This window comes from Dermacentor variabilis, chromosome 1, assembly GCF_050947875.1.
Source record: "Dermacentor variabilis isolate Ectoservices chromosome 1, ASM5094787v1, whole genome shotgun sequence".
Lineage (NCBI taxonomy): Eukaryota > Metazoa > Arthropoda > Arachnida > Ixodida > Ixodidae > Dermacentor > Dermacentor variabilis.
In genome coordinates this window covers 6139403-6165050 of record NC_134568.1, presented here as the reverse complement: position 1 = coordinate 6165050, position 25648 = coordinate 6139403, and the positions used below count along the sequence as shown (strand labels likewise).

Here is a 25648-nt window from a genome sequence, read left to right as displayed (position 1 = left end):
CAACGCATTTTAAGAATGTGCCGATGTCACGAGTGTTACTGTGCTACTGCACTGCTCCAGAAATCACTCAACTCAGGCGCTGGTTGTTGTAACACAGCAGTAAGAGCAACGACTGACGAATACTTTGCGTTTGATGACAGCAAGGTGATGTAAGGCAAACTGACGACCGACGTCTTCAAGGTCATCAAACGTGGAAAGACCACGCATGTCTGCGAAGGCAACAGTGAGAAAGAGCCTTTAAAGGAACCAAGCAAGGAAGGTGATAGTGACACTCGACAATCTGCAGCTCTAACTTGCGCCACTCCCGTACTTCGCCGCGGACCATGCCATGCACCTCGATGCAATAAGGTTGGCTGCAGTCGCACATTCCGTGAGATTATGTGTGCATAAAAGGATTGACGGCTTGGTTCATGAAGTATATCTTGAATTCTTGTTGAATGAAGGTTTTCCCTTGTTTAACGTGCTTAGCCTGCTCAAGTGCTGGCGGGCACAGTGTGCGATCCTTACAATGAAGTCACCTGTATAACGAAGGAATTCGGAGTTCCCAAGCACTACGTTATACAGGCGTTTGACTGTATTCTTTCTGTCCTTGTACCATTACAATATTACAGTGGCCTTGCACCCCACGACAGGCTTGCAGTCAAAAAAATAAAATAGCCATTCCTTTTGACATTAAAATGATTTAATAATAATTGGTGTTTTCACACAACACTTGGTAAAGCATATAAAGAATGAAATCATATTTACAAAGATGGCTGACAACATTGAACGATGCGCAAGAAATAGTGAGTGCCAAGATGCCATGCTCACCTCCATGGTATAAATATATTATAATAGTGCCACCAAACATAGTTATAGCACTTTGTCTGGCTGCGTTGACGAAAGAAAAGCTAGAAAAAAGAGCGAGAAAAAGCTAGAACGAACAATATTTATTGTATTCAAAGCGCATACAGTAAATATTGTTCGTTCTAGATTTTTGTGCGTGTGGAAAACTTTGACTTCGAGGTTTCTGCAGATAGTTTCATCCCTTTTCGATAAATGAAGGGAGAGAGAAGCTACAGTTATTTTATTCGGTGATGACAGCTTCCAATGCCTAATGAGGCACATATAGGGCTAATGAAGGAACCAATGACAGTCAGTGTTCTCTCCTGTAGGCATAATTATTTATCCCAACAGAAACAGTTATCACTGAGTGGCATTGTGGCTTGCTTGACCACAGCCCGCTGGCTGTCATACAGCCACCACAACATCTTCACCGGAAATCGAAATATTTATCTCGGCTGTTTAATTTCGTAAACATTACTTGTCCACCCACCTTGGACCTTTCGGCTGAGAGTATCGCACTGCCAGCTGAAATTTCAGGCGATCATGCATCTTAAAGTAATCATTTATAAAAAGAAAGAAAAAGTCCATGGCCAACACGTGTGCGAGAATCCTGTGCAAGGCATCACAGCCGTGAGCCTCATTTTAAAGAATCATGAGGTCTGGTCTTAGAGGTCAATGGGCAATCCAGGCACCATAGTCCTATATGCAAATAAAATGCTACCTTGAAAGTGAACTGTAAGACATGACACCGTTATTTTGGTTACTGCGCCAAAAGTGCCCTGAATAAGAATACCTAGTCACCGTATCAGCTGATTTGCCAACTTAGGAATTGGAATTGGACAAGCAGCGGCGCTCCCACAGTGGTTTTAGTTCCCGTAAAAGCTCGAAATAATGATGCATAGGGAAACTTGATCAGCACAACACAATTGTCAGGATGCGTGCTGAAGTAATGCTGTGCGATGTACCTGATGGGATGCTTTGCACAAGGCACACTCAGTAGGAAGGAACAACTTTGATAGGAAATTTTCGCGGTATAGTCACCACATATGTTGTCGCACACTCCGGCTAATGGTCCTTACAGCTGCACAAATATGCGAGAGGCAGTAGCAGTACACACAGTTTCTGCACAGCTCACTGCTTCGTCGCATCACGTTTTCTGTGCGATTAGCGCCATTCGTCAGTCTCAGTGCATCCACGGCTTCAACTTCAATGTCCACACGAGATGTGCGAACGTGGTCGGTTTGACAACAGCTGTCCAGCAGCCATGCCAGCGGCAACGATGCGCCAAACTTCTTGTGTGACCACCAGTGGCTCACAGGTGGGTGTTGTTTCAAGCCACCAATAATTTGTCCTCGGTTCTTAATTCAATATTTCACAGGCTTTTCCCATGGGAGGAGGATGCCGTCTTCAGAATACTGCGCTCTTGTAAGATTTGGTGTTCATTTAACACACCTTCACGTCGCCAAATTCCTCTTGCACGAGTTAAGGCATTTGCAAGGAAGTCCTTAACGATCTGCGCGCTGGCGCTACACACCTCCGCAACAACAAAATAAGGCGATGACATTTCTTTGCTTCTGACAAAAGTAATCTATAAGTAGCACCACTGGTCCTGGTGGATTGTGCTGGCCTGCGTCGTCTGGTCCTGGGTAACCACTAGGCGAGGACAGATGTACGTGATCACGGTCCTCCTCATCTTGTGGCCACCGTCCTTGTTCTCAGAATCACGCTTCACTCGGCCCGGCACCAACAGCATTTTCTCGCATATGCTGGTCGGCGACTCGCACACCAGGAACAGGCAGAAGCTCAACATGCAGCTCCACACAAAGAGGGTCAGTGCGCTGGACACCTGCGGACAGCGTGAAGCAAAACGAGGGAGTCTGTATTTTTATTGAGAGCGCGTGTCAGCGGGTGTAGCGCGAAGGTATGTGGTACCCTTTTTTGGCGCATGTAAAATTATGTTAATTTGTTCTCATTAAACAACTAACATGTAGAAATTCCGGGATTCAACGTCCCATAACGGTAGATGGTTACGAGGAGCGCTGTATTGTAAGGCTTCTGGATTCACTCTGCCCAATCGCATTTACAAGCTACGTAATAAAGGTTTCAGTAATGTTCTGTTATAAAGTGATAGCGTGTCGCATGCGACAATGTGGAGGTTGTGGGTTGACTTTCCACTGGCGAAAACTTGGCATTTTTTCACATTAAAATAAATTTTTATTACTATTTCTACATCTGATATAAAGACAGGTTCCTCTATGCTATTTTTGGCTTAAAGGGTCCCTGAAACCATTTTGATAAATTTTGTAGACGCGTAGGCTTTTTTTCCTCGACTTGTTCACCGAGTGATCAGGGATAAGTTCCGCCTTCACTAGATCTGCGTCATGATGTGACGTCATGTCGTCTACTTCCAGTTGTCTTGGAGATAGCGCACGAAGCCTCTCCAAACTTTCCGTTAGCCGCCTGGCCATCGATGTCCTGTGACAGCTATCCAAACAGCGTGCATTGCAAGCGTTCTCCAGAGTAACAATGAGGGCTTGTTGGCATGACACTTTGATCTGTGCTTGTTAGCTGGAACAAGACTACACCAAGAAGACACAAAGGACAGCGCCACGTGTGTACTGTTTGTTTTCTTGTGTCCAGTCTTATTCGTACTAAAAAACTGGGTTCAAGCGAGCGTTCTGTCGCAGTGCCGAGCCTGTCCAGCATTCCGATAAAAGCAGGCGAGCTGGGTATTTGGACGGATAGGCGGAAGCGTAAAGCCCCTTCATATTACTACTGCTGTAATTAAGGGGCTTTAACGTAATCCTGAATGGTCTGAGTGGCCTGTGCGGTGCAGCCACCTGGTGGTGCAGAGCTTTACCAGCAAACACAGAGCTACTATTGCTGTAACCGAGTGTAAAACATTTTAAACATTTAAAGACGTGATGTGTTCACAATCATACTTCTGCCAAAAATTTACGCCAGCAGCAAAGTAGCATGCACTTGGTTGCTGCTATATTTATGCTCTGTATTTGTCTGGTTGAGATCTGGGCCACCAGGTGGCTGCAGCATGCAGGCCATTACCATTTGCGCCTCGGCTCCTCCAGTAAAACGCCCAGTCCGCTTGCACTTGCGTTCACCCGAATATTGGATACAGTAAAACTCTCTATAGTGGTAGTAGTCCTCTGGCGCAAAGTCACATCCACAAACGCACAGATGCTGGCGCCAATCAGATACCGACAGCCTGATGCACTGCAGCTGCTCCGCTCGTCTGCTGCCTTGCAGAGAAACACCATTTCACCAATTGCTTTATTTGCAGCCCACAAGGCCACAATAGCAATCCATGGTGCTCGCAAAAAAAAAAGCTCGAGACCAACACTGACCGCGTAGCTTGCGTGAATACTGAGAATGTTGTAACACAAGCAGATGACATCTGTTGTGTGCCAGAAGTGTTAGACTCTAGTGATAAATTGTTGTTGTGTATTCTCTTTCTCTTACTTTCTATAGAAACAAGCTAACCAAAATTCTATCTATTGCAAACAACATTTGTTCACCACAAAGTTGGAAAAATCATCGATGGCGCATTCTGGGCAGCCAATCAGATAGTTCACCCAACTGACATCAATTGGGATAACTGTGTTGATTGGGAGGGGCGGCTTAAACCACAGGGGAGCGGCGACACTGCTATTGATAGCGATGCACATTTTTCATGCCCTATAGTAAATTACGTGTTTTATGCGGAGCACTTAAATATGTCGCACAAGAATCAAAAATACCTAACCTAATGACTCAGTACATTTCTACAAGATCGTCAAAATCGTTTCAGGGTCCCTTTAAATGTCTGCTTCTTTCATTTTGTGGTTATTAAAAATGAATGGAGCCCCTCAGTTCCACTGATTTATCCAGCTATTCCTTCCCATTAACAGAACATCTGCAAGACTGAAAATTGGTCATTGCAGGTTCCGTTTTGTACAAATGCCCCCAAGAGTAAGCAGAATATCGATCAGCTATTCAGGTTTTACTCGCTCTCGACCGTATTCGCAGTGCTCGGTATTGGGCCGCGCACGAGTGCGTTAGGCAGCTTCCTAAATACCGCTGGCTCCTGCTCACGTAGGTTGCATGCACCTTGGCTGGAATATTAATGGCTATATTCCATTCCTATTCCTTTTTGCCCTTTATCAGCGGCCTTAGCAACACTCCCCTAAGTTATCACTTTGATCAGCTGGTCGTGAGCGGCGCATAATAAAAAAGGAATAAAATCGAGCGAAAGGAATAGACACATTATACCGATCTATGGCCAGTGATACTATAAGAATTCCTTTCACGCGATTCTATTTCTTCCTTATCATCATGGCCGGCTGACCACGTGATTATGGTGGTAATGTAGGCGGAGTGCCGCTCAGACTGCTGATGAAGAGCGAAAAAGGAATAAGAGTAAAATAGTATTGTTAGGGTATTTGGGCCCTCGTTTTGTTAACCATTTTTTCTGCTCATAACTTTGGTGCGCTTTCGGCTCCGCAGTTTCCTTATAGCGGCGAAGTGTCTGCAGTCCATCTACACCATGGGATATGATGCAAGCTCACCACTCCGAGGAAGGAGTAGTAGACCCTCTCCCTAGCAAATGCATATCCAGTGATGAGGAGCGGCATGTGCACCAGGTAGACGCCAAAAGAGAGCCGGCTCAGGGGGATAAACGGACGCCAAGACAGAAAACGGCCCAGGAATCCTGCGTGAGAAATATTTTTTTTTTCAAGCTGAGCAGTGCCAGATGCGATTGCTGAAGGGCGAAAAAAATTGGTACATTCAGCCTACGTCCACTATCACAGGTAGCCTGCTGCACTGCCGTTAAGTTTTCAGTGTTTCTTTAAAACCTGTAGCACGGAGTAAGACATTTAGGAGGTGAAACTCCCGTCAGCGCGAGCGAGCGCGGGCGACCAGATAAGGTCACAATTGTCGTATGCGCCGACGGGGCCATATACAGTGGCGGCGCCATGCGGCGCGTCGTAGAAGCCGCAGCGAAAAAAAAAAATGCAGCACCCGGGCAGGCGGCTCCAGCGCGCTCTCAACGGCGGTGATTTCTTTCCAGGCCGCCAGGCGCCGCCAGCACGATAACGGCTCCGCGGGCATGTGACTTTTTCTGGTCGCCGCAAACAGCGGAGTTTCCACTCCTAAATGTTTCTTGCTCCGTGACCTGTAGGCAGTGACCCCTGTGGGGACGTGTAGCTTGGCTCTTTAGGCCGCACGCTTTGTTGCAGGCACCTCGCTCGGCTTTATTTCACTTAACACTTGGCTTAAAGTTGTGCATATTTGATAGCATTCTGGGCCCTTACGACGCAAAGGTTGTTTTCGCTCGATTCTGTTTCATTCAAATCACCAACCGCTCTGAACCAACTAAGTCTGGTGGTGGGAGTGGCGGAGTGGCATTTGCGGGCCAATTCTGACGAACGAAACGAAATAGGACCCGTATTGCCCAAAAGTGCTTGCGCTGGATTTGTTTGTAAGAGTGAATTCCCACTAATCCTGATGCTGGATATATTATTAGCGAAGTGAGTGGTAAATGGCAAAGAGAACGTATGAATCTTTGTCAATTTCACCCTACAAGAAGAATGTAATCATTACATTATTTCCACCACTGACATCTTACGCCTCCTCCCTCTCCCCACTTCACATAAGTCTAGAAACAAATTCATAGAGCTTTTATTGTTCATAACTTTTTCTGATTGGCCTACAGCACCTCCTGATATTCTGTTCACTGTCAGGCCTGCTGTCAACTACTCTAGCATACAAAGCAAAACGCTTTGTGAGAGCCTATATTGACAATAACAAAAGTAATTACACTTGAACTGTTCGTGAAAGAATTACCGCCAATCTTTTTGGTATACATGTTATTAGAGAAGGCGAATAGCCCTCAAGAACAAAAAACTTCGTAAATTTGGCCCTTTGGTCAGGAATGACAAGCGTTTGTTCCTATCATTGACTGACTACTTTTGCGTATGTTATGTTCGCCAACGATCACAACATGCTTCTTGTTATACAGATTGAGCTGGTGCATGAAATGTTTTGTGAATGCCACCCAAGGGCCCGTGTTTACACACCAGAGCAGTTTCCTCAAATAGGTGCCGTTCAGTAGAGGTAGCGATCATATATGCAGTGAAGGCGACTGGCTAGCGTCGTTTTTCTATTCAAAGCTCTTGATGGATCCGGCTTTCTAGCTACATTCGCTAAGTAATCTGTTCACTACATTTGCTCATAATAACAATCACCGGTCAATTATGGTACCGAACATAAAATTATCCCTGTCAGCAGGAAATTGACGAAGAGTTCTAATGAACGAAAATCTTTGTGAATTCAACACCTGCGTACGCCATGCATGACACTGACCATATAGCTGCTTCCAGCGTGCAATATAAGGAGATGGCTCAGCCTTTTTTTCTCCGATCGTAGCTTTCATCTCCAGCCATACGCTTGCAAACACGTATGTACCCTGATTTCTGGGGCTGTTTGTTCAGTTCAGTTTCAGTTTATTATGCATGCATGATAAAATCTGTCGGATACAAAAAATATGCTGACAAGGGTCCCAAAGTTGGATGTGAAATGACTACTGAAATGAAACGTTTATTAGATGTGTATAGCCTATCGAAGTAAGATAGAAAGGTGGATGAGTTGGAAAGGATGCATACTTCGTAATCAGCGTGAAAACAACGGAAGACACAGAGTCAGTCCAGCACTCATCCTGTGCCCCAACTCTGTCTGTTCTGTTGTTTTCGCGCTGATTAATGCCGTATATGTTCGAATCTAGGCGGAAATTTTTTTTTCAAATAATTATGTAACAAACTCTAGGGTAGGCTTAGATTTGAGGATTGTAAAAAAATCGCCAGTTTTTAATTGAAATTGATGAATATTGCCCACAGCTAGCACCATCTAGAAAAGTCAGTATTGCAGCCGCTACTAGCCCTGCCAGTAGCCAACTGAACTACGCAAGCAACGTCACCATTTTGGTCTGTGTCGTATAGGCATGTGGCGTGGCATTATCGTAATGGCACCAAACAGGCGATACCACTATGCTGCCGCTTTCAAACTAACAGTTGTGCTTGCCGCAGTTGGGCAGGACCTAAATGTCCGTCATTGGAGGGGGCAACAGGAGATGCTTTTTGCGTGCGCAGACCGCAATGAGGAGATGACAGTGATACGGAAGATAGCAACGTAGAATGAGCTCAGCATGTTAATATTCAATAAATGATATTTTCATATTGTGAGCACTGCCCTTGCTTTCGTTTTGTTCGGCCTACATTCAAGGTAAGTTTTTTTTCGGCTTCGGACTTTAGGGGGTCGTCCTAGAATCGGGACCGGCCTAGATTCGAGTAAATATGGTAAGTATGCAGCCTATTGAAAGCAACAAACCATTGCTAGGACTTGGATACTCAACATAATTTTATGCGTGGAAACTTAAGCAAGTGGCACACTACAGAATACACAATACTAAAGTATTTATTTTGTATTTTTTGTAAGTTTCCTATCACGACCGAACTTGATTGGTGCTGATACTGTGGCTGCCACTGCTATAATCGGCCTTATTGTAGTCGCACGTCCTGTCTCAGAAGATCTGTGCTATGTTGCGCTAGCTGGGGGCTAAGCTGACATCCGTAAGCAATCGGCCATGTTAGGTGAGCACAGATAGTTTATGGCACTTCATTATTTTTACATTTCACTACTCTGCAAAAGGGCGAGTGATAAGGTCTTGGGAACGAATTCACAAGGCGTTTTGTTAGTGCCCTCTGCCCGCCACCTTCAGTAATCTCATGTCCAGCATCAGCGTTGGCTGGTATTTGCTGTTATGAACAATCCTATCGCAGAAAATTGTGTGAATACAGGCCCCGATCAGCCAATGCTATCTGTGGATGCGCTAGTGCTGCGTGTTTTTTTTTCTCCTTTTCTGTCGTGAAGTGCTAGGACAATGCATGGTGCTTGCACAATGCAGCCGCCGCATTGTTTTTCTCCTCTTGCGACTGTGTATGCAGGTAATAAATTGGTCCTTGTTGTAATCAATCTGTAGAACAGAGTATCTTTGTAGCTTGCCCAACCTACATTCAGCCCCACAAAATGAGTTAGAGATACAATTCCCGTCACACTGGCCTGCCAAGTTATGAATTCTGTGGGTCCGCGACACAAGCAGGCAGTGAGAATTCTGCACTGCTAGTAGCCCCTGAAAATTTCACATGACGGTTTTGGTCGGCCTTGAGCTAAGTACAGGCCAGCGGGATTGGGCGATGCAGGCAATATTACCTTGATGCCTGAGCACCTGAGCAATGTACCTGCTTTCCGGTTGGCACATGCGAACACTAGGCATGCCAGGAAGATTGACCAGAGAAGGCGGTCGAAGAAGGAGAAGACCACGTCGATCCACTCTCCTGTAGAGGTGAAACCCCCGTTCCAGTGGTAGCGCGACAGGATGCACACCGCGCCACAGGTCAGGCACACCGCCCACATCACTGCTTGCTTAACCTGCGAAGCATTCGTGTGTGCCGGAGGTTTCATACATGGCCTTGAAATAGACACACTGTTCGTTAAAGTGATAAAAAAAGCTCTATAGCTAAGGTGTTCTGCAAGAAGCTCGACAGTAGACATTCCTGACAATTAAGTCATGAGCCCAATTTCAGAATTTACATTGGAGTTTGCCTGACCACTAACTTCTTGTTCTACTGCTTTCACGTTGCCCTTTTCTCATTAGTGAGCCAGATCGAGTTCATGAAAAAAATACTACGCATTTGACACTTGTAGGCAAATGCAGAAAAGCAAAGGTCTGTCGCGTTTATTCTGCCGATACCGTAAGTGATGGTTGTGCACAAAAAAAAATGTGCTTATATCTTTGACATACATATCCTAATGTACCCAAAAGCTTAAGGCAATATACGATGAAGGTGTCGTACGAATATTAGCGATCACACTGTCTGCTGCCTCACTGAAGGCACCAGAGCACTGGATCAAGAGCTGTATTCGTTGGTTTTGCAAATAGCGACGCTCGGGATAGTAAAGCCCAACTCTTACCACTGACATCTTTATGTCTCTCTTGCTCTCGATGAAGATGAGCGTGCTGGAGCCGAGGAAGAAGCTGGCGCCGTGGAACGTAGGCAACATGTACACCTCATTGAATGTGTTTGCCAGCGTTCTGTTGTGAACAACAAACAAAAACAAACACAGGTCAATGTTTACAAGGTAAAGAAGCAGCTTATCGCATGCAGTATAGAAATGCCACAGAATCATTCCGCTCGGTCGAGAGACAGTGTCAACAGAGTGGACGAATTGTCTTGTAACATTGATAGAATGTTACAAGACACGCTAACATACAGTCTATGCTCGTTACAATGGACCCGCGTACAACAGACTTTCGGATATAACGGACCATATTTCAACCTTAGTTTGCTCTACCTATTTCATTAATGTAGCGAAGTTCGCTTTTAACGGACCGCGCTACAACGGACTATCGGCTACAGCGGACGAAATTAGCGGCATTTTTTGTCAAAATTGGGCATATAAAACAGACTTTTGCCATGTCGACATGGGCTGGCAACTGACCTGGTAGCTGACAATCGCGGCTCAATATCTTGTGCGCAAGGGAGGGAGGAAAGCGGGGCGGAAGCGCGCCGTCTTTTACGCGCAAGTCACGGGGGAGGGGGGGCGAGATAAAGAAGGCGGTTCTACTCCGGTGGCTGCTGTTAACGGCGAGGCCACTCGGGCGCCATATATTGAAAGCGATCTCAAATGTGGACAAAGTGCGCGCCAGCGCAGGCGCCGTATCTTGAAAGCCATCTGTGATGTGGACAACGTGCGCGTCTGCCATATCTTGCAAACGATCTGCGATGTGGACAAAGTGCGCTGTTAGGATCGGCCTGCAGCTATTTCAGCCCGCTGCACGTGTTCCGATCCAACCGGGACGGTGGCGCACTCCAGAGAACTGCGGATAACCGGCAGCCACGCGGCGAGGGGTCAGCTCAGGGGAGTTCTCGAGGGGAGGGAATTGGCGGAACCTCCCCATGCGCTTTTCGAGACACCAGGCAATGTGCTACCCGGGCTCGCTACCCGGGTCGGCTCCGAGTTCGACGAAGCAGGCTTTGTGCTGAAACCACCACCGTTATGCTATAGCCTCGTCGCCGTTGTGACTTGAGGAGTTCGACGAAGCAGGCTTTGTGCGCAACACGACAACGCCGCCCTGTTCTGCTATGAGTGGGGGAGTTGCCGCGGGAACGCCGACGAAGGCTCCTTCCCACGCACCGACCAAGACGCGAGACAATGTGCTACCCGGACACGCCACTGGGGGCGGCTCCGACTTCTACGAAGCCCCTCTGACGTCGGCTTCGGAGAGCACTGAAACCTGTGCGGCACGTGTATGTGAGCCCTCCTCCGAAAGGGCGGGTCATCTTCAATGACTTCGAACTATGACGTCGAGCGGAGTGCTTATAAGCAGCGATTGTCGGCTGCTAGAGTGTGCTCGTTGTCGTGCTCGAAAGGTACTCGTGAGCTGTGTGCTCGTTTGCTGTATGCGTCGTCTTGCGTGCCCCATTTGGGAGCCACGCTAGACTGTGTAAATGTATCTCTTGTCTAAGATGTAAATAATGCAAATAAATCCTGCTCTCCTAAGTCCCGACGACGAGTCAAGCTCCTTCCTACAGCTACGACTGCCAGATCTTACACCTGAACGGCAGCGGTGAGATCGGCCTACAGTTCGTAGATCATCCGACAACTCTAACAAATGGTGGCAGCGGCGAGATCGTCCGACGAATCTTACAGCGCCCAGTGCCGGTAGCTTCGTATGTGCTGTGCTTTCGACATTTAGTTCGTGTTGAAGCGAGAAACAGCACGAAGGTCAATTCACTCGCTGCTGCTGCCGCGCTTATCTTGCTTAAGTTGCTTTCGCACTCTCGCCGTTCTGGCAAAACTGCGACTTGTTGTTTTGTGTTTTTGTTTTTTACTTTAGACGCTCGTCACTCACTCTTTGCAATAAAGTTGTTAGACATCGCGACGAAAGTTTCGGAATTGAGGCACCTCGAAAATTACGGACTTCGGATCAAAAGGACATTTTTTTTTTGTCGGATTATCAGGTTCCGTTGTAACGAGAGTCGACTGTACGTCCAACATCACAATTGGCTGGCACATGGTCATACAAACCATTCTACCATACAAACATTTTTGGTGAATACATGCTCAGAGGCGTAATTCACAAACCTCTGTCGCACACATTTTTTTTTCATTGCCTGGCCACTTTCGCTATGATAACAAGTCCTGTATCAGGATTGGCTGGATTTGAAGTCATGCGGCATTGCGAATATAGGGTAACAAGTTTTCCAGGTATAATATCGCCTCCTTCTTTTATTTTTTCTTGGTTCCTTAGTTCAAAGATCGAATTAAGAATATATTTGCTTGTATTACCAGCGCTGCCTTGTGAATGCATAGACAGCCATTGATGTTCACTCTTTCGAAGAGGTGCCAAATTAATTCACCACAAGCTTGCTTTTTTAGTGGCGTAACGTTAGCGCAAGGACACCTACATTTACTATCCCAAACGGGAGCCCATGTCGTTATGTCAACTGAAATTTAGAAAAGCCCTAGAAGAAACATTCTGAAGACTACAGAAGTGATGGACACAAATATCACATTTCAAGTTCTTATTTTCACCTCAAGTGAAGCATAAATATCGCCATTTTTTTTCTTTACATGAGAATGATGTTGCGGTGCAGTATACTACACCTTAGGCAACAAAGACTGGCACATGCATCTTCAAGTTGCGCGCAATCGCATCTTGCTGGCTATTGTAACACATGCGGGCACTTTGCATCATCCAGCCAATTGCGACCGCTATGAAGTCAAGGACACTACAACAATCAGATTTTACCGCACCCGAAGGTATACTCAGCAGGACATCATTGACCACTGTTGTGCTCGCCTCAAAACGTTCCATCTCAACCAGTAACAGCGCCGTAGACAACCGCCTGTAATGCGTTTCATTAACAAAAGCACTGGCGGTGACATTGTTAGACTTTACGTCGCAACCGCCCGGTCATTTCTCAACGACAGCGACGCACACTTAAATACATTCACTGCCAACGTAAGGAGTTAAGTTCAAGGCAGTGCACTTACGATATGTCGGACACGATGAGCGGAATGACGGGTACATAGCGCCCGCTGCTCATCTGCCAGGCAGAGAAGGCGCAGCACCCAATGGACAGGGCGCCGAACGACCACTGCAGCCATGCGGTGCGTCTGCGTCAGCAGTACAGGAAGACAATTAGGCAAGCTGAACTGTTTATTCGCGCACACATGAACAACGTACATGACTTCTAAATTGGTGCACAAAGGATGAAAAATGAAAGACTGCTGAAGGAGAACAATATGTACCAATGCAAAAAAGCAAGAAAGCGACATAATACCGCTCCTGCTTCGCTGCAGTATTGCGGGGAAGGGGGGTCGGGTGAGAAGGACAGACACTGAGGAGCACTCCCACCTAATTTAAGCGCTGGATTCAGGCTTCTGATTTTCGCCCACTAGCTCTTGCAGTTTTGGACACTTTCTGACTTTCACGGTTCTTTATTGCAAAATGTGCCGAATTCATACTTTTTTTTTCTTTTTCTAATTGTGTGGCGAGCTGGTACATTGGTTTAGATCTATAAATGTCGTCGTAATGAGATAGTGGAAGTATAGCACCCACGATTGTGGCGCTTTAATTTTTGCTGTCTACAATGTTAGGTCGTCTTATTTTTTTATTATAATTATTTTATTTTATTTTGCAGTGTTTTCGAGGAAACTATACACCGCTGCCGAAAAAATGCAGACACGTTTAATGGATAAAATGTATTGTTACTTGCAATTATTTGCGAAATATATTTGCGAGAAAAAGCAATTATTTAAACGATTTCCAGGATTTTACACATGTTTTGGATTAGTTTGAAATAAGCAGCGTCGCCTAATTGGGCTTTGCTATCCGAAATTTATTTTTGATCACCCTGAATGTAATGGTAGCATCACTTGGAATATTAACAAGCTCGTAATGTCTCAAATTTACCCGAACTCTGGAAGTTCTGTGCATTTGCCGCTGGCAACCACGACACATACAAACAAGACAGAGCAGGTTTGGCTGAACACCACCACCCGTTTTTGCATCATTGCTGGGGCGGCGAGCGGCACGGAGGGGGGGGGGGGGGAGGAGCGGTATTCTACAAGTGCCAACCTAGTGGACATGTCCATTTCGTCTTTCTGCTGAAGTTCCGATTGGCTGTGCTGGGGTAAGCGTCAGAAAGAGAGACAAGCGCCCCCAGCCAATCGGCCCTTCAGCAGCAGACAAAATGGATGTGTTTACCAGGTAGATATTTAAGGAATACCCGCCTCTGGTGTGTAGCGGGGATGCACCTGCTAAATTACCTGGAATACTTTGGTAGCATAGATAGCCACCAGATGCTGATCAGATAAACATTTCATTTTCCACCAATTTTGGCTTCAAATCTCAAGTAAGAAGGTCATCTGTTGCATTAAGGAATATAGGGAACTGTTATTATAATACTGCGTTATACCGTACTGAACTATAATGTGCTGTCCTATATTGCTACTTCTCTGTAGCATGCTTGCAATGTGCTACATTGCACTATAGAAATGCATTTTACATGCAGTTGTCGTTCTTTTCACATGAGATTCCTCTGCTCCCCAAGGAAGCCTTCACACCACAATTTAGTTCTTCACAATGAGTAAATGACACAAAAGCACCGACACCATGTAGCCTTTTGCACTATAGTAGCCCTTAGTCGCCGTCCATTGCGCTTCGGCCAAATGTGCCTAGCACGTCGCAGCCCCGAAAGTAACTCTTCACGTATAAAACTCCTCGGCGAGGCACTGTCCACTCACCCTTTGAAGAGTAGAAGAATAATGACGCAGACGAAGAACAGCTGGAAGTCGGTCGATAGGTACCACAAATGCGAAAAGCACTCCTGTGACATGGTGAAAGAGAGAGAGAGAAAAAAATAATATATGCATCATTCAGTTGTCTGGTGTAAAATCGATTCCCAGTTTTACGTAATAATTAATTATAAAACCTGTATTTCGGTGAAGCACCCATAACTGCAATGTTGCTCAGTGGAGTGATTTTCTGGTTTTCCTGTTACCACATTTGGCACTTCCGTTATTTTCCTGGAACATGTGGATCGGCATAAACTGTGGAGCTGCGTGCTGCTATAGTGGTCGCATGAAAAAAAATAGAATGTGCGGTTTCTTTAGAAACGCATTGCCTTTCACGACTTTATGGCCACACAGGTAACGACACCGCTCACAGGTTAGTACCACAGAACGATCAATGGTTGTCAGTGTATCTGTCACGTGACAGGAACCATAACTTTTAAAGTATTTGGTCAGCGGCAGTAAAGGACACGGTGTGCCACATGCTGGCGAAGCAGGCAAACTAAACCAGTCGTCCAGACTTTTCAGGATGGTACCCAGTGTCAATGGCATTGCGCTGCTGAGCTCAAGGTTGCAGGTTCAATCCCGACCTTGGCTGCCGCATTAGGATGGGGTCGGAATGGTGCACGTTAAAGAACCCCAGGTAGTCAAAGTTATTCCGGAGTACCACACTATGGATACCTAATAATCAGATGGTGGCTATGACACGCAAAACCCCAGAATTTAATATTATGTTGCAGGTGCCTGTTACGTAAAAAGGGGAAAAATTCAACAGTTTGTAGGCAAGCTACAGATTTGTATGGTCAAACGGTGGTAATAACAAACCCGGGTACAGCAAATTATGCGTTGTATCAACCATGCAAAGTTCTTTTTAAGGACACTAACGCAAAATAATTTTTTATTAAAGAAACCATATTGCCCTACGAGCGCCTGCAACCAGTGCCATATGACCCGCAGCAGTTTTTTTTTTTTGCGATCATGCGGTTGAGCACGCTTGACAGCCCGTTAAGACGCAGACAGGTAGTGGGCAATACGGTGCATAACCCGATACCGGGTTGCTGCATTTACTTACTCAGACTGCTGCAAGAGTCATGTCGACATGGGGTGTCTTAGCACTGTCACTCAGTTTTCAACTTTTTACAAAACGAACATCAAAAAATAAATTTTTCTTATAGCGGGTTCCAATGTAATAAATTACTTCATATATCAAACTATATCTATAGCGTACGAACCAGTTCATAGGTTTCACTGTATCTAAAGAAGGTGTGGCAATAGGCAGGAAGTCGTAAGAACATCTGCGAGTACACTCCGCTTCACTTTCGTTTTTCGGTACTTTGACCAATAATATTTCACAAATATACCTCACCTTTTGGTAAAGCCCACATCGGTACGGTTTGTCGTAAATCTTTTTGCCAGCTCTGAAGCGGACCGCAACGCTGCCACATCTTTTCTTTGTAACTTAGGTTCAATGTGTTGTCTGTAAACAACACATAAAGCCTTACGTCAGACTGGGGCATAGTGTGAAAATTATAAAATTAAGTTCTGCAATTTTACGCGCTGAAACCACCATCTGATTATGAGGCACGTCGTAGTGGGAGGCTGCGGATTAATTTCGACCACCTGGAGTTCTCTTTAACGTGCACCCAATGCATGGTACACGGGCATTCTCGCATTTCCTCCCTATAGAAATGCTGCTGCCACGGCCTTGATTTGACCCCGCAAACGCATGCTTAGCAGCGCAACGCCAAAGCCACTAAGCAACCATGGCGGATCGTGGCAGAGCCTGAGGGCATGTGGTAATAGGCAGGAACGGACTGTGTACAGCCCTTTTCTGCTTGAGCCTATCTGTAATATACTCCAATTCACCTATAAGTTTCTTTAGCAAAATGGCTATCCTAAGGCTTTGATCACTTCAGTGGCTGAATGTGTGCACAAGCACTCGAAGACGAAAAACATAAGGGATAGCGAAGTGTGGGAAAAAAAAAGAACCTCGTCATTATGCCATATGTACATGGTATTTCACACAGATTGAATGAGGTTGTGGCAAGAAACGATGTCAGTGTGGTTTGTTCTACGCCCTGTGGCTTGCAAAACTTTGCATGAGGGTCTCGCAGCACAGTTCTTGAAGGAATGTGCACAATACCAAGCACGTTAAGAATTTTTGCACATGCAACACATGTGTAGCATATAGTGCTTCATTGAAATATGGCAAAGTTTATATAGGGCGAACAGGCTACTGTGTGAGTGATTGGATGCGAGAACATGCTAATTTGGTACCCCCTAGCATGGGGGGTAATCTTTCGTTAGATTGTAAGGCATGGGGTTGCACTCCCATCTTCAGCAACATATCACTCGTAGGGAAGGCTACGGCTCAGCAGGAAAGAGAGTTGATTGAAACCTATCATATAAATAAACTTGGCCCTGAGAAGTGTGTAAGCACACCATCGGTGTTCCTAACCAAGAAAGAGCTTCGATTTCTTGATTAGCGTTGCCGTGTATAGATAAGGTGTTGACCGTGTTTTTGTTATGTTGTGCCTTGCGCATGTTCAGTACGGACTTGGGGGGCGTCGTTTTCAACAACAAAGTTCAGTTGTTAGTCCAGCCACCTTTCTGTCGCTTGGGTCTATCTATGCCTGCTTCTCATTTTTTTTCCCTTCTTCAAGTTTGCTGGCATTCTCTCAGTATAAAATTTCAACTTGAAGCATCATTTTATTTTGCACTGCACAAGGGTGCTATGATCAGTCGCCAGAAATATCTTGGTGTGTAGCCTAATTTTCCTTGTCGTTGACTTCATAATTCGCCAGCTTGCCTTTCGTGGGGAAATATGCACTTTATTACCGATGGTTTAGCTTTAGATGCAGAACATAAGCAGCAGCTGCAGTAAAGTTCGAACAACTCAGACGGACAAGCAATGGGTAATTTTGGACATCACAGTACAGATGTAGCCTTTTGTATGCATCAGCTCGCTCGAAGCAAGCGCCCCTCTTCCACCTTTTCACTTCCGGAAAACTTTGAGCGGGATGTTTGGAGGCCGATGAGCGAGGCTTTTTAGCCAGCAGCTTTTTTTAAAGCTTGATGCAATATTCATAAAATTGTAAGTCAAACTCAAATTCGTAAAGTTTACGAAAAATTCGGGAGAGTTGGCATTATTACACTACCAGACTAGAAAGACTGCATGCACTACACTCTTAGGCAAAGTTACACCCTTTGGCTTGCCCCTTCTGCCACACAACAATAATCGTTATCTGCCTTGATGCGTTTCCTTTCCTTAACGCTGCGAGCCCGGTACTTTCCAGTAACGAACGGCACGCGCGTTATCAGCATAGAACAGTTTACACCCTTTGGAGTGCTCCTTCTGATAACGCGCGTGCCGTTCGTTCCTGGAATGTTGCGGGCTCGCAGCGTTAAAGAAAGGAAACGGATCAAGGCAGATAACGATTATTGTTGTGTGGCAGAAGGGGCAAGCCAAAGGGTGTAACTTTGCCTAAGAGTGTACCGGGTTTTCATGACTCAAGCTGACTCTTGTAGCGCTTCGTGATGAAATCGAGGGTCTGTATTCAAAAAAACGTTCTTATGCTAGAACTGTTCGTATGAGCAAACGCCAGCCAATTGTAACGTAAGAGTAAAAGCGGCCGGTCAATACTAAACACTAGTTAAGAACTAAAAGTCCACCAAATACGGGTCCAGTAGACTGATAGGGTACGTAGATGAGGCATTTCGAAGAAAAGAATAAGCGAGCAATCTAACAAAAGGATAGAAGAAACTCAATAAAAGAATGACGCAGCATCGAGTCAAGAACTAATTTTAGAAGCAAGCATATAGCAGCTAGCTGAAATGTGTGCTCTTATTCACATGAAAGGTTTTACCCAAGAACTTTTCGTAAGGGCAGATGGCCGCCAATCTCGTTGGTGGACATATTATTAGCGAAGGCAGTTGGCCAATAGCAAAACGCACTTACGAAACAAAACCTTTGCAAATTCGGCTACTAATAACTATTGCCAGTGCAGTCTAGAAAAGTGAAAGTGAACCTAAAGGATCGACTAATCAGACATAGGAGCTGTCTTAGAATTCATTCTGCGCGAGGTTTGAAGAAACAACAACAAAAAAGGTTTGGTGCACACTTGTTATGTGTATGATGCAATCGTGCGCACTAACCAATTCGTTGGCGTTGGCAAAGTTTCGGATCTGAAGGATCAGCCTCCACCAGTGTTGTTCCAGCTCGCTGTGGAACTTGCTGAACAGCATGACGGTGTTCGGACCAGTGGCTAGCAGTGGCAGCAGGCAGAAGCACATCAGGACAAAAAACACGGGAACGGTAACCCTGCATGACAGGTGAAGCTTAGGACTAGGACAGAAAGTGCAGCTATCCGCTACGATACTCGAAGAATTTAATGGTGCGTGATTGGGTTTCTAGTGAGCATGCCATTCCATAGGACAAACTATTGTTCTACTGGATTGCAAAGGCATCACAGCAGTTCTTTTTCCTGACCAGTGGCCTCCAGGCAAGTCCGATTTATTTGCCAAGAATGCAAGAATAGTATTCTTGTTGGTACCTCCTGCTTTAAAATATATGCAGTTAGGCTATCTATTTTGCTATAAGCACACATAAAATGTAATGGAGTTTGAATAAAGAAACTCCCGAGTTGGATTGAATATGGATATTTGTGAAAAAAATGACCTTCAAATATTGAATCGAATATCAAATATCTTATTTCTCATAAAAAGCGAAATAGAAGGTTTGTCTGGAGTCCGTTTTTGTAAAGAAATTAGATACATTTAGGTTGTTTGATACATGTAAGTATAACACCGGTCGCAACTCGACCTCCGGTTAAACGAGAAGCATGTAAATGAGAGACAACTGTTTTCAGCTATTTGCTCCACGACAACAAGAGCAATGAAACAAGGACACAGCCACGTCACCAGCTGCATGTAGAGGGCTGTGTTTGTAACATCAATGCACATTGTTTTGAAGGAATGCAAATCTGGTTAGGCTGGGCGAACAACAAATCGATTTGTCTAAATACATACAGAAAATTCATATGTTGCCTAAAAACGAGGCACACTTATTCAACGACTGGAAATTATCGAGCAGAAGTTAGCTTCGCCATGCGTTTGATCATTATCTAGAGCGTGTGTGCAACAACCGCGACTCTTCTGCAGCCGAATCACATGGAGCAGTCCTCACTTGCACCGTTACTCTCTTCTTTGAGACTCGAATACGTTTTATTGCCCCTTTTATATGAACAGAAACGAATACTCGACTATTTCGAACAGCGAACTCTCCAAACGAATATGAATCACTTAGCAAGAGCAATTCGATTCTTACTCATAACTGTGAATATTCGTGCACCCCTACTAAAAAGGAAAGGAGTTTTCAATCAACTGCGACTGCCCTTGTAGGCTGTAGCATGCGTCTGAAAGAACCGAGTGCCATATGAAGTTATTACCACCCAAAAATAGAACCAACATAACGTATAACTTGCAAAATGAAATAACACGCTGTTATCGAGAACATCACTGCGAACTTTTTTTTTTCAAGACCACATGTTGAAGCAATTTGTGGAATGACCCCACTGCAACAAGGATGCTTATAGAGAAAAATAAGCAATTTGTTAAGTGTGATAATGACTCGAAATGCCTCAATAAATAAGTCCTTAAAAAATTAACTCCTTGACCAAACATAGCCTTGAATGTTTTCACAGTGTACGTATACTGTATACGTAGCTGATGCACTGCCGAGAACACACCTACCTGATGATTCTACGCAATACGGCTATGGTGCCAACAAGAACAGCGTTTTTCTTCATTTTCAGGATGTTGTAAGCCAGCAGAAACCCACTGAAAGACAGAAAAAATATATACTCAGGCAGGTTGACGTGGAGGAGAGCAGAACTGAAACAGTTATCGAGAACTGGCTATTAGGAAATTCTAGCAGCAAACTGAAAGAAGATTATACATTCTATTGATGAGCATCCTTGACTGTTTCACCACTTGTTCCAAGTTTTGCCTGATAATTATGCCTCCAGCAGCTAATAAAGTAACGACAATCAAATCATAAAGCAGTCAAAATACCAGGGAAATACACATTGTTAGCGTTCGCTCAGGGCGAATGCTTATGACCGATTCGGAGACCGAAAACTGACTAAATAGGTCACTGCAACGACGTGTAATATACCTCGATGGGCATGCTTGTTTGTAGCGCACGCTAATGTCTAGAGGTGAAGCATGAAAACAAGAGGAGGGCAAGCAGGAAAGACGCGATCTAAACTTTATTTTGAGCGAAATAACACGGTTATACAGAAGGTGCTGTAACAAAGACTAAAAAGTAACCATTAAAGCGGATACAAATAAGGGCTATTGAACGGCACGTCAAATGTGCACAACTTGGAAGGCTAATCTTTGGCAGCTTGTTTCGGCGCTAATACCAGTGGCTGCGCTAGTCGTCACAGCTTTCCTTTTTCGGTTTCACTGTCTTCATAATGTAATATACCGACTATCCGGTTTCTAAGCTTGGCTTCATAACATTAACGTCAATCGCTACTTCTCCCTAGTAAGGCTCCCTTGGTTTCATTGAGCACTTTCCTAGCGTAACCTGTTATTTGTACTCAGCCGCGGATGCTCCACTGCACTTATATATTATCACAGTTGCCTTTTCTTTCCCTTAGAAAGGGCGACAGCGCAACTCACGCGCAGTCTTGGCTTATCCTCTTTCAAGTACTGGCAGTGTTTAGTTTTCAGCGCATTATATCTTCTGAACGAAAGCGCCCGAAGCACACTGTTTGTATTCAGGTTAACTATGTCAGTGCCAGTGCTACACATTTTTCTCAATATATTTTTATTGAGACAACAATTACGTGGACAGTTCAGACGACTTTCCACGTCATCGGCATGGGGCTCCACATATATTTAGCTATATGTATGCTATATGCGTACGCATGCCGTACATGCAAGCTAGACTGCTATCCTATTAAGACATCAAATTTGTTAAACCAGGTCTTACGTTCTGGACAAAATAATTCCTCAGAATTCCGAGAATGATAGCCCGCTAACTTATGTTATGAAACACTACATTCACAGCGCATGGCTTTTATCTGAAATATCCTCATGTTATTAAATATCAAAGTGCAAAACAGTACTGGTGTTCAAGCTTGAAACTGATGTAATTTTACTGGCGTGGTTCTTTACAGGACGCGTAGTAACGCCTGTGCGGTGTCATTACAGGCCATGCATGGTGCGTGTAGGGTGCTTAGGGGTGTCCGAAATTTTGGCACACCCACGTATGTTGTGTCCATGTAAATCAGACCCTCTTCTACTCCCAACACCGTCCGGTAAGTTCAAGTGCCACTCTTTACTTTGCTATCGCAGTGAGTAGTTCACCCTTCGGGTGAACTGCCAATTTTTTTTTGCGGAATGTTGCAGTCTATTGAAAGACCTAGCAAATGGGCTTGAAAATACACAAAAACCATACATCACTGAAGTTTTACACGTCGTACAAAAAATAAGTTGCACACATGCAGGAAGTAAAGTATTTCACAATAAATTCAAGGCGTGGTCTGAGCAGCCTGTTACATATGACATGCACACTTAACGAGTTTATAACTGGAAATAAAAACATCACTGCAAAAGATATTGTAAAGCAGATATAAAACCGCTTATGGAATCACTCATGAATAGATTATCAGATCTACAGGGCAGTCCATTCAGTAAAAAGAAATTCAATTTTTGATCAATGTTGTGCGCATAGAGCATGTGAGCTAGTTCTGTGCATGATGGGGCCAGGAAGAACGCGAATAGAATGCTTGGATGTACTCATGCAATTTGATTTTAGATATTTTTGTACAGTGCGTACTAAAACGTCAGTCTCGTGATTTTTCGTTTATCCGAAAGGGTAAGAACATTATTTTCATACTCATAAGACTCATTGGTGAATCTGTCGACATATATTTATCAGATAAAATGGACTGCATGCCGTTGAATCATTTCCAACTTGCAAATATCCTTTGTGCAAATAAAGCGTCCCGCCTAATACAAGCACATTCCAACTTCGGGAGAGTGAACGCTTCATATGCCACGAGCTTGGCCTCGGAATGTGGTGCTCTTAGTTCGTATCTTAAAAAACCAAGTCAGCGCATCGCTGATACGCAAATGTTTTCGATACGTTTATAGCAAGAGCTTACAATCACATGCTTCCTTTATTGACACGTCACTGATATTGTAAGGATACAGGAAATACATAGTTTAGTAACTGACCCGTAAGAGCACAGTTTTATTGGAATTTAATGTCATGGATCGCTTTGCGCACTGCTCAACGATGCAAGCTAAACATGTATTTATAGTGATTTGATCAGTGTGACAAGCTATTATATTTTGTTAAAGAACACAATTATTGGCAAACAAATTAGTATCAACATTTAGAAGAGGTGCACTTGCTGTATCACAAATATTTATATGTATTAAGAAAACAATGGGACCATGGACACTACTACCCTCGGGAACGCCAGATGTTACAGGCGGGGATCGTGATTTCGAACTTCCAACTTCCACAAGCTGTGTATGGTTCTTCAAGTAAAATTTAAGTCAGTCTGTGTTCAATGTTGAAAACACAATGTATCGTACTTTGGTTGCAAGCTTATTGTGGCAGACACGGTCAAATACTTTTCTAAAATCAAGGAAAATAAGGTCAACCTGACTTGAAGCATCTACAGCAAGAGAGATCTCATGAACTAGTGTTACAAGCTGTGTGTCAGTAGAGTCCCTTAAGGAAACCGTGCTGAAAATGAAAAAGTTATTGGTTTCAAAATAATTACTGATAAAATGTGCAATGATGTGCTCCATAGACTTACAGAAAATATATGTTAACAAATTGTAGTGGTATATGTTCTGTTGTATAAACCGATGAGGTTATAAAATTCAGTGTAACACCAAGCTATGTACCTCATGCAAAAGTACAGATGGCTTTAACGAGTCGGCTACGTAACCAGCACTCATTTACGAAATTCTGAGGCTCCCTATACAAAGCACGATCTTCTTTTGCTATATACTCCCCTGCATTTGTACGTTCTTTTTTTTCACATTCACAAATCACGCAACCTGGCAGCATCCTTCACTTAGTACAATCTGCATGGCACTAACCTCAGAAAGAAGAAAGTGTCAACACTCAAAAACGACGTTGAGATGATGCAGAAGATCCAGCTTGAGGTGACATGCAGCACGTTGGCGTACCTCGCTGCAAATGGTTCATTACACCGAGCTCAGTATGCCGCACACGTATAACAGTATGCATAAAGTACGTACACTATAGTATACCTAAAATTTGCAGTCTCGTGCAGACACATACAATTTGCATTGATCATCAGCATATGTAAAGAGTCCTGTGCATAGTCTTCAACCTTCTCGTAGCACAGCCATAACTTGTGAAAAAACAAAACCTAATTAAAACTAACGTTCTCTCTACATTGCGCATTCTCGCCCTCTCCACGTTGTGAGCTGATCTCACACGTGTGTAACTTAGTTGTAGCTTCACTTTCACTTCGAACACAGGTGAAACGAAGTGCCAGTCATAAATTACCGTGCTAGCTTTGGTAAAAAGGAACAGGCTTGGATAGCTCACAGCTGACACAGTGAAAATGCCAATGTCCAGAATAACTATGAAAAAATAATGATGTGAAAAACAAAAGGAATGGACGTTGGGACACAGTATTCCACCATGCAAGCACATGTCCGTGTCATCAATTGTCAAAAGAACACACCGCATTCACTCTAATCTAGGCTGACCTTGACTAGGCGGACCACTGGATTTGGGAATGTCAAAAAGAAAATTTCCATGAATCCAAGTTAAACAAATAACAACAAATTCACTGCGAAAAGAACCAGAATGTTACTGCAGTCTGTGAGCATGTCGAAGTAGACAGGCGTCTGAACTTTTTCCAAGAGATGCTTCAATCGTTTTCGAACTTCCTTGTCTTTGCCTACATGATCTCCGTCACTACAAACCTTCCTGCCTTTTCTTTGTGTACAGAGAAAATTACGAACATTTTTTTTCACCTCATGTTGTAGACCTAACTGCAGTAAGATGAAAGCCATCCGCTTTGCGGCACAACAGAAAAGTTTGTTCCATTGTTTCCACCATGCTGTGGCTGCGAGGTGATGTAAAGTGTCAGATGGTTGTTGCCAAACCACATCCTCGAATCTAAGCAGACTCGCAACTTTCTTATATATTTTTTCTAAATAAAAAAGTATTAACCCGTATCGCAGAATATACGGTATACATTCATACAAGCCTCAATAGGAATACATAGCACACTCGTTACCCGGCCCCTTCAGGGCCGCATTCCCAAACATTTCTTACGCTTTTAATAGTTCGTAGTAGCAATTCCAGCCAATCTTGATGCTGAACACCTACAACCGAAAAGGTTTGTTAATTAGGCCCCAGTTTATCACAAAAAGTTCAACGAATAGCCTCAAAACAGAAATAAGTTCTTCATCAAATCATCCAAGATTAGAACTCACAAATTACTGGGTCGAGAGCCATAGAGGAATGTCCTAGCACGATCCACAGGATGCTGAAGAAACGTAGGCCATGCAGGAAACGGTACTTGTACGAGTCCGACTTGCGGTCCCGATTCACCGCGAGCAGGACATGCGTGTTTCTGGGCACCGAGAATGCCGTCAACAAGATGCGCAGCATGGCTAGTATGGATGAAAAAGAAGAAATGCAGTTTGTGAACCATAGTTTCTGCTGTGGATGTAAACAATGCGAAAGAGATTTCAGTCTCAATTTTGTGCAATTTGTACGTGCTATCCGGTGTCATCGCTCTTTTGACTGAGCTCTTTCACTTTACCGCAGTACAAAGGTACAAAATTCTCTGTGTGAAAATAACTTGACCCGTAATCACACACACAAAAAAAA

At 44.3% G+C, this 25648-nt stretch overlaps 1 protein-coding gene across 1 annotated transcript in view; it reads right to left on the bottom strand.

Annotated features, from left to right (window-relative positions):
• Positions 1-704: 704 nt before the first annotated feature.
• Positions 705-25648, bottom strand: part of LOC142569903 (nose resistant to fluoxetine protein 6-like) — a 38018-nt gene continuing 13074 nt past the window's right edge. Inside the window, exons 6-15 of the mRNA XM_075678632.1 lie at positions 25249-25428; positions 23872-23965; positions 20491-20577; positions 18895-19060; positions 14692-14774; positions 12937-13059; positions 9850-9970; positions 9117-9306; positions 5388-5530; positions 705-2671 (exon numbers count right to left, since the gene is read on the bottom strand). Coding sequence (XP_075534747.1) covers positions 2414-2671; positions 5388-5530; positions 9117-9306; positions 9850-9970; positions 12937-13059; positions 14692-14774; positions 18895-19060; positions 20491-20577; positions 23872-23965; positions 25249-25428 — 1445 coding nt within the window. The 3' untranslated portion in view covers positions 705-2413. The remainder of the gene's footprint in view (positions 2672-5387; positions 5531-9116; positions 9307-9849; positions 9971-12936; positions 13060-14691; positions 14775-18894; positions 19061-20490; positions 20578-23871; positions 23966-25248; positions 25429-25648) is intronic.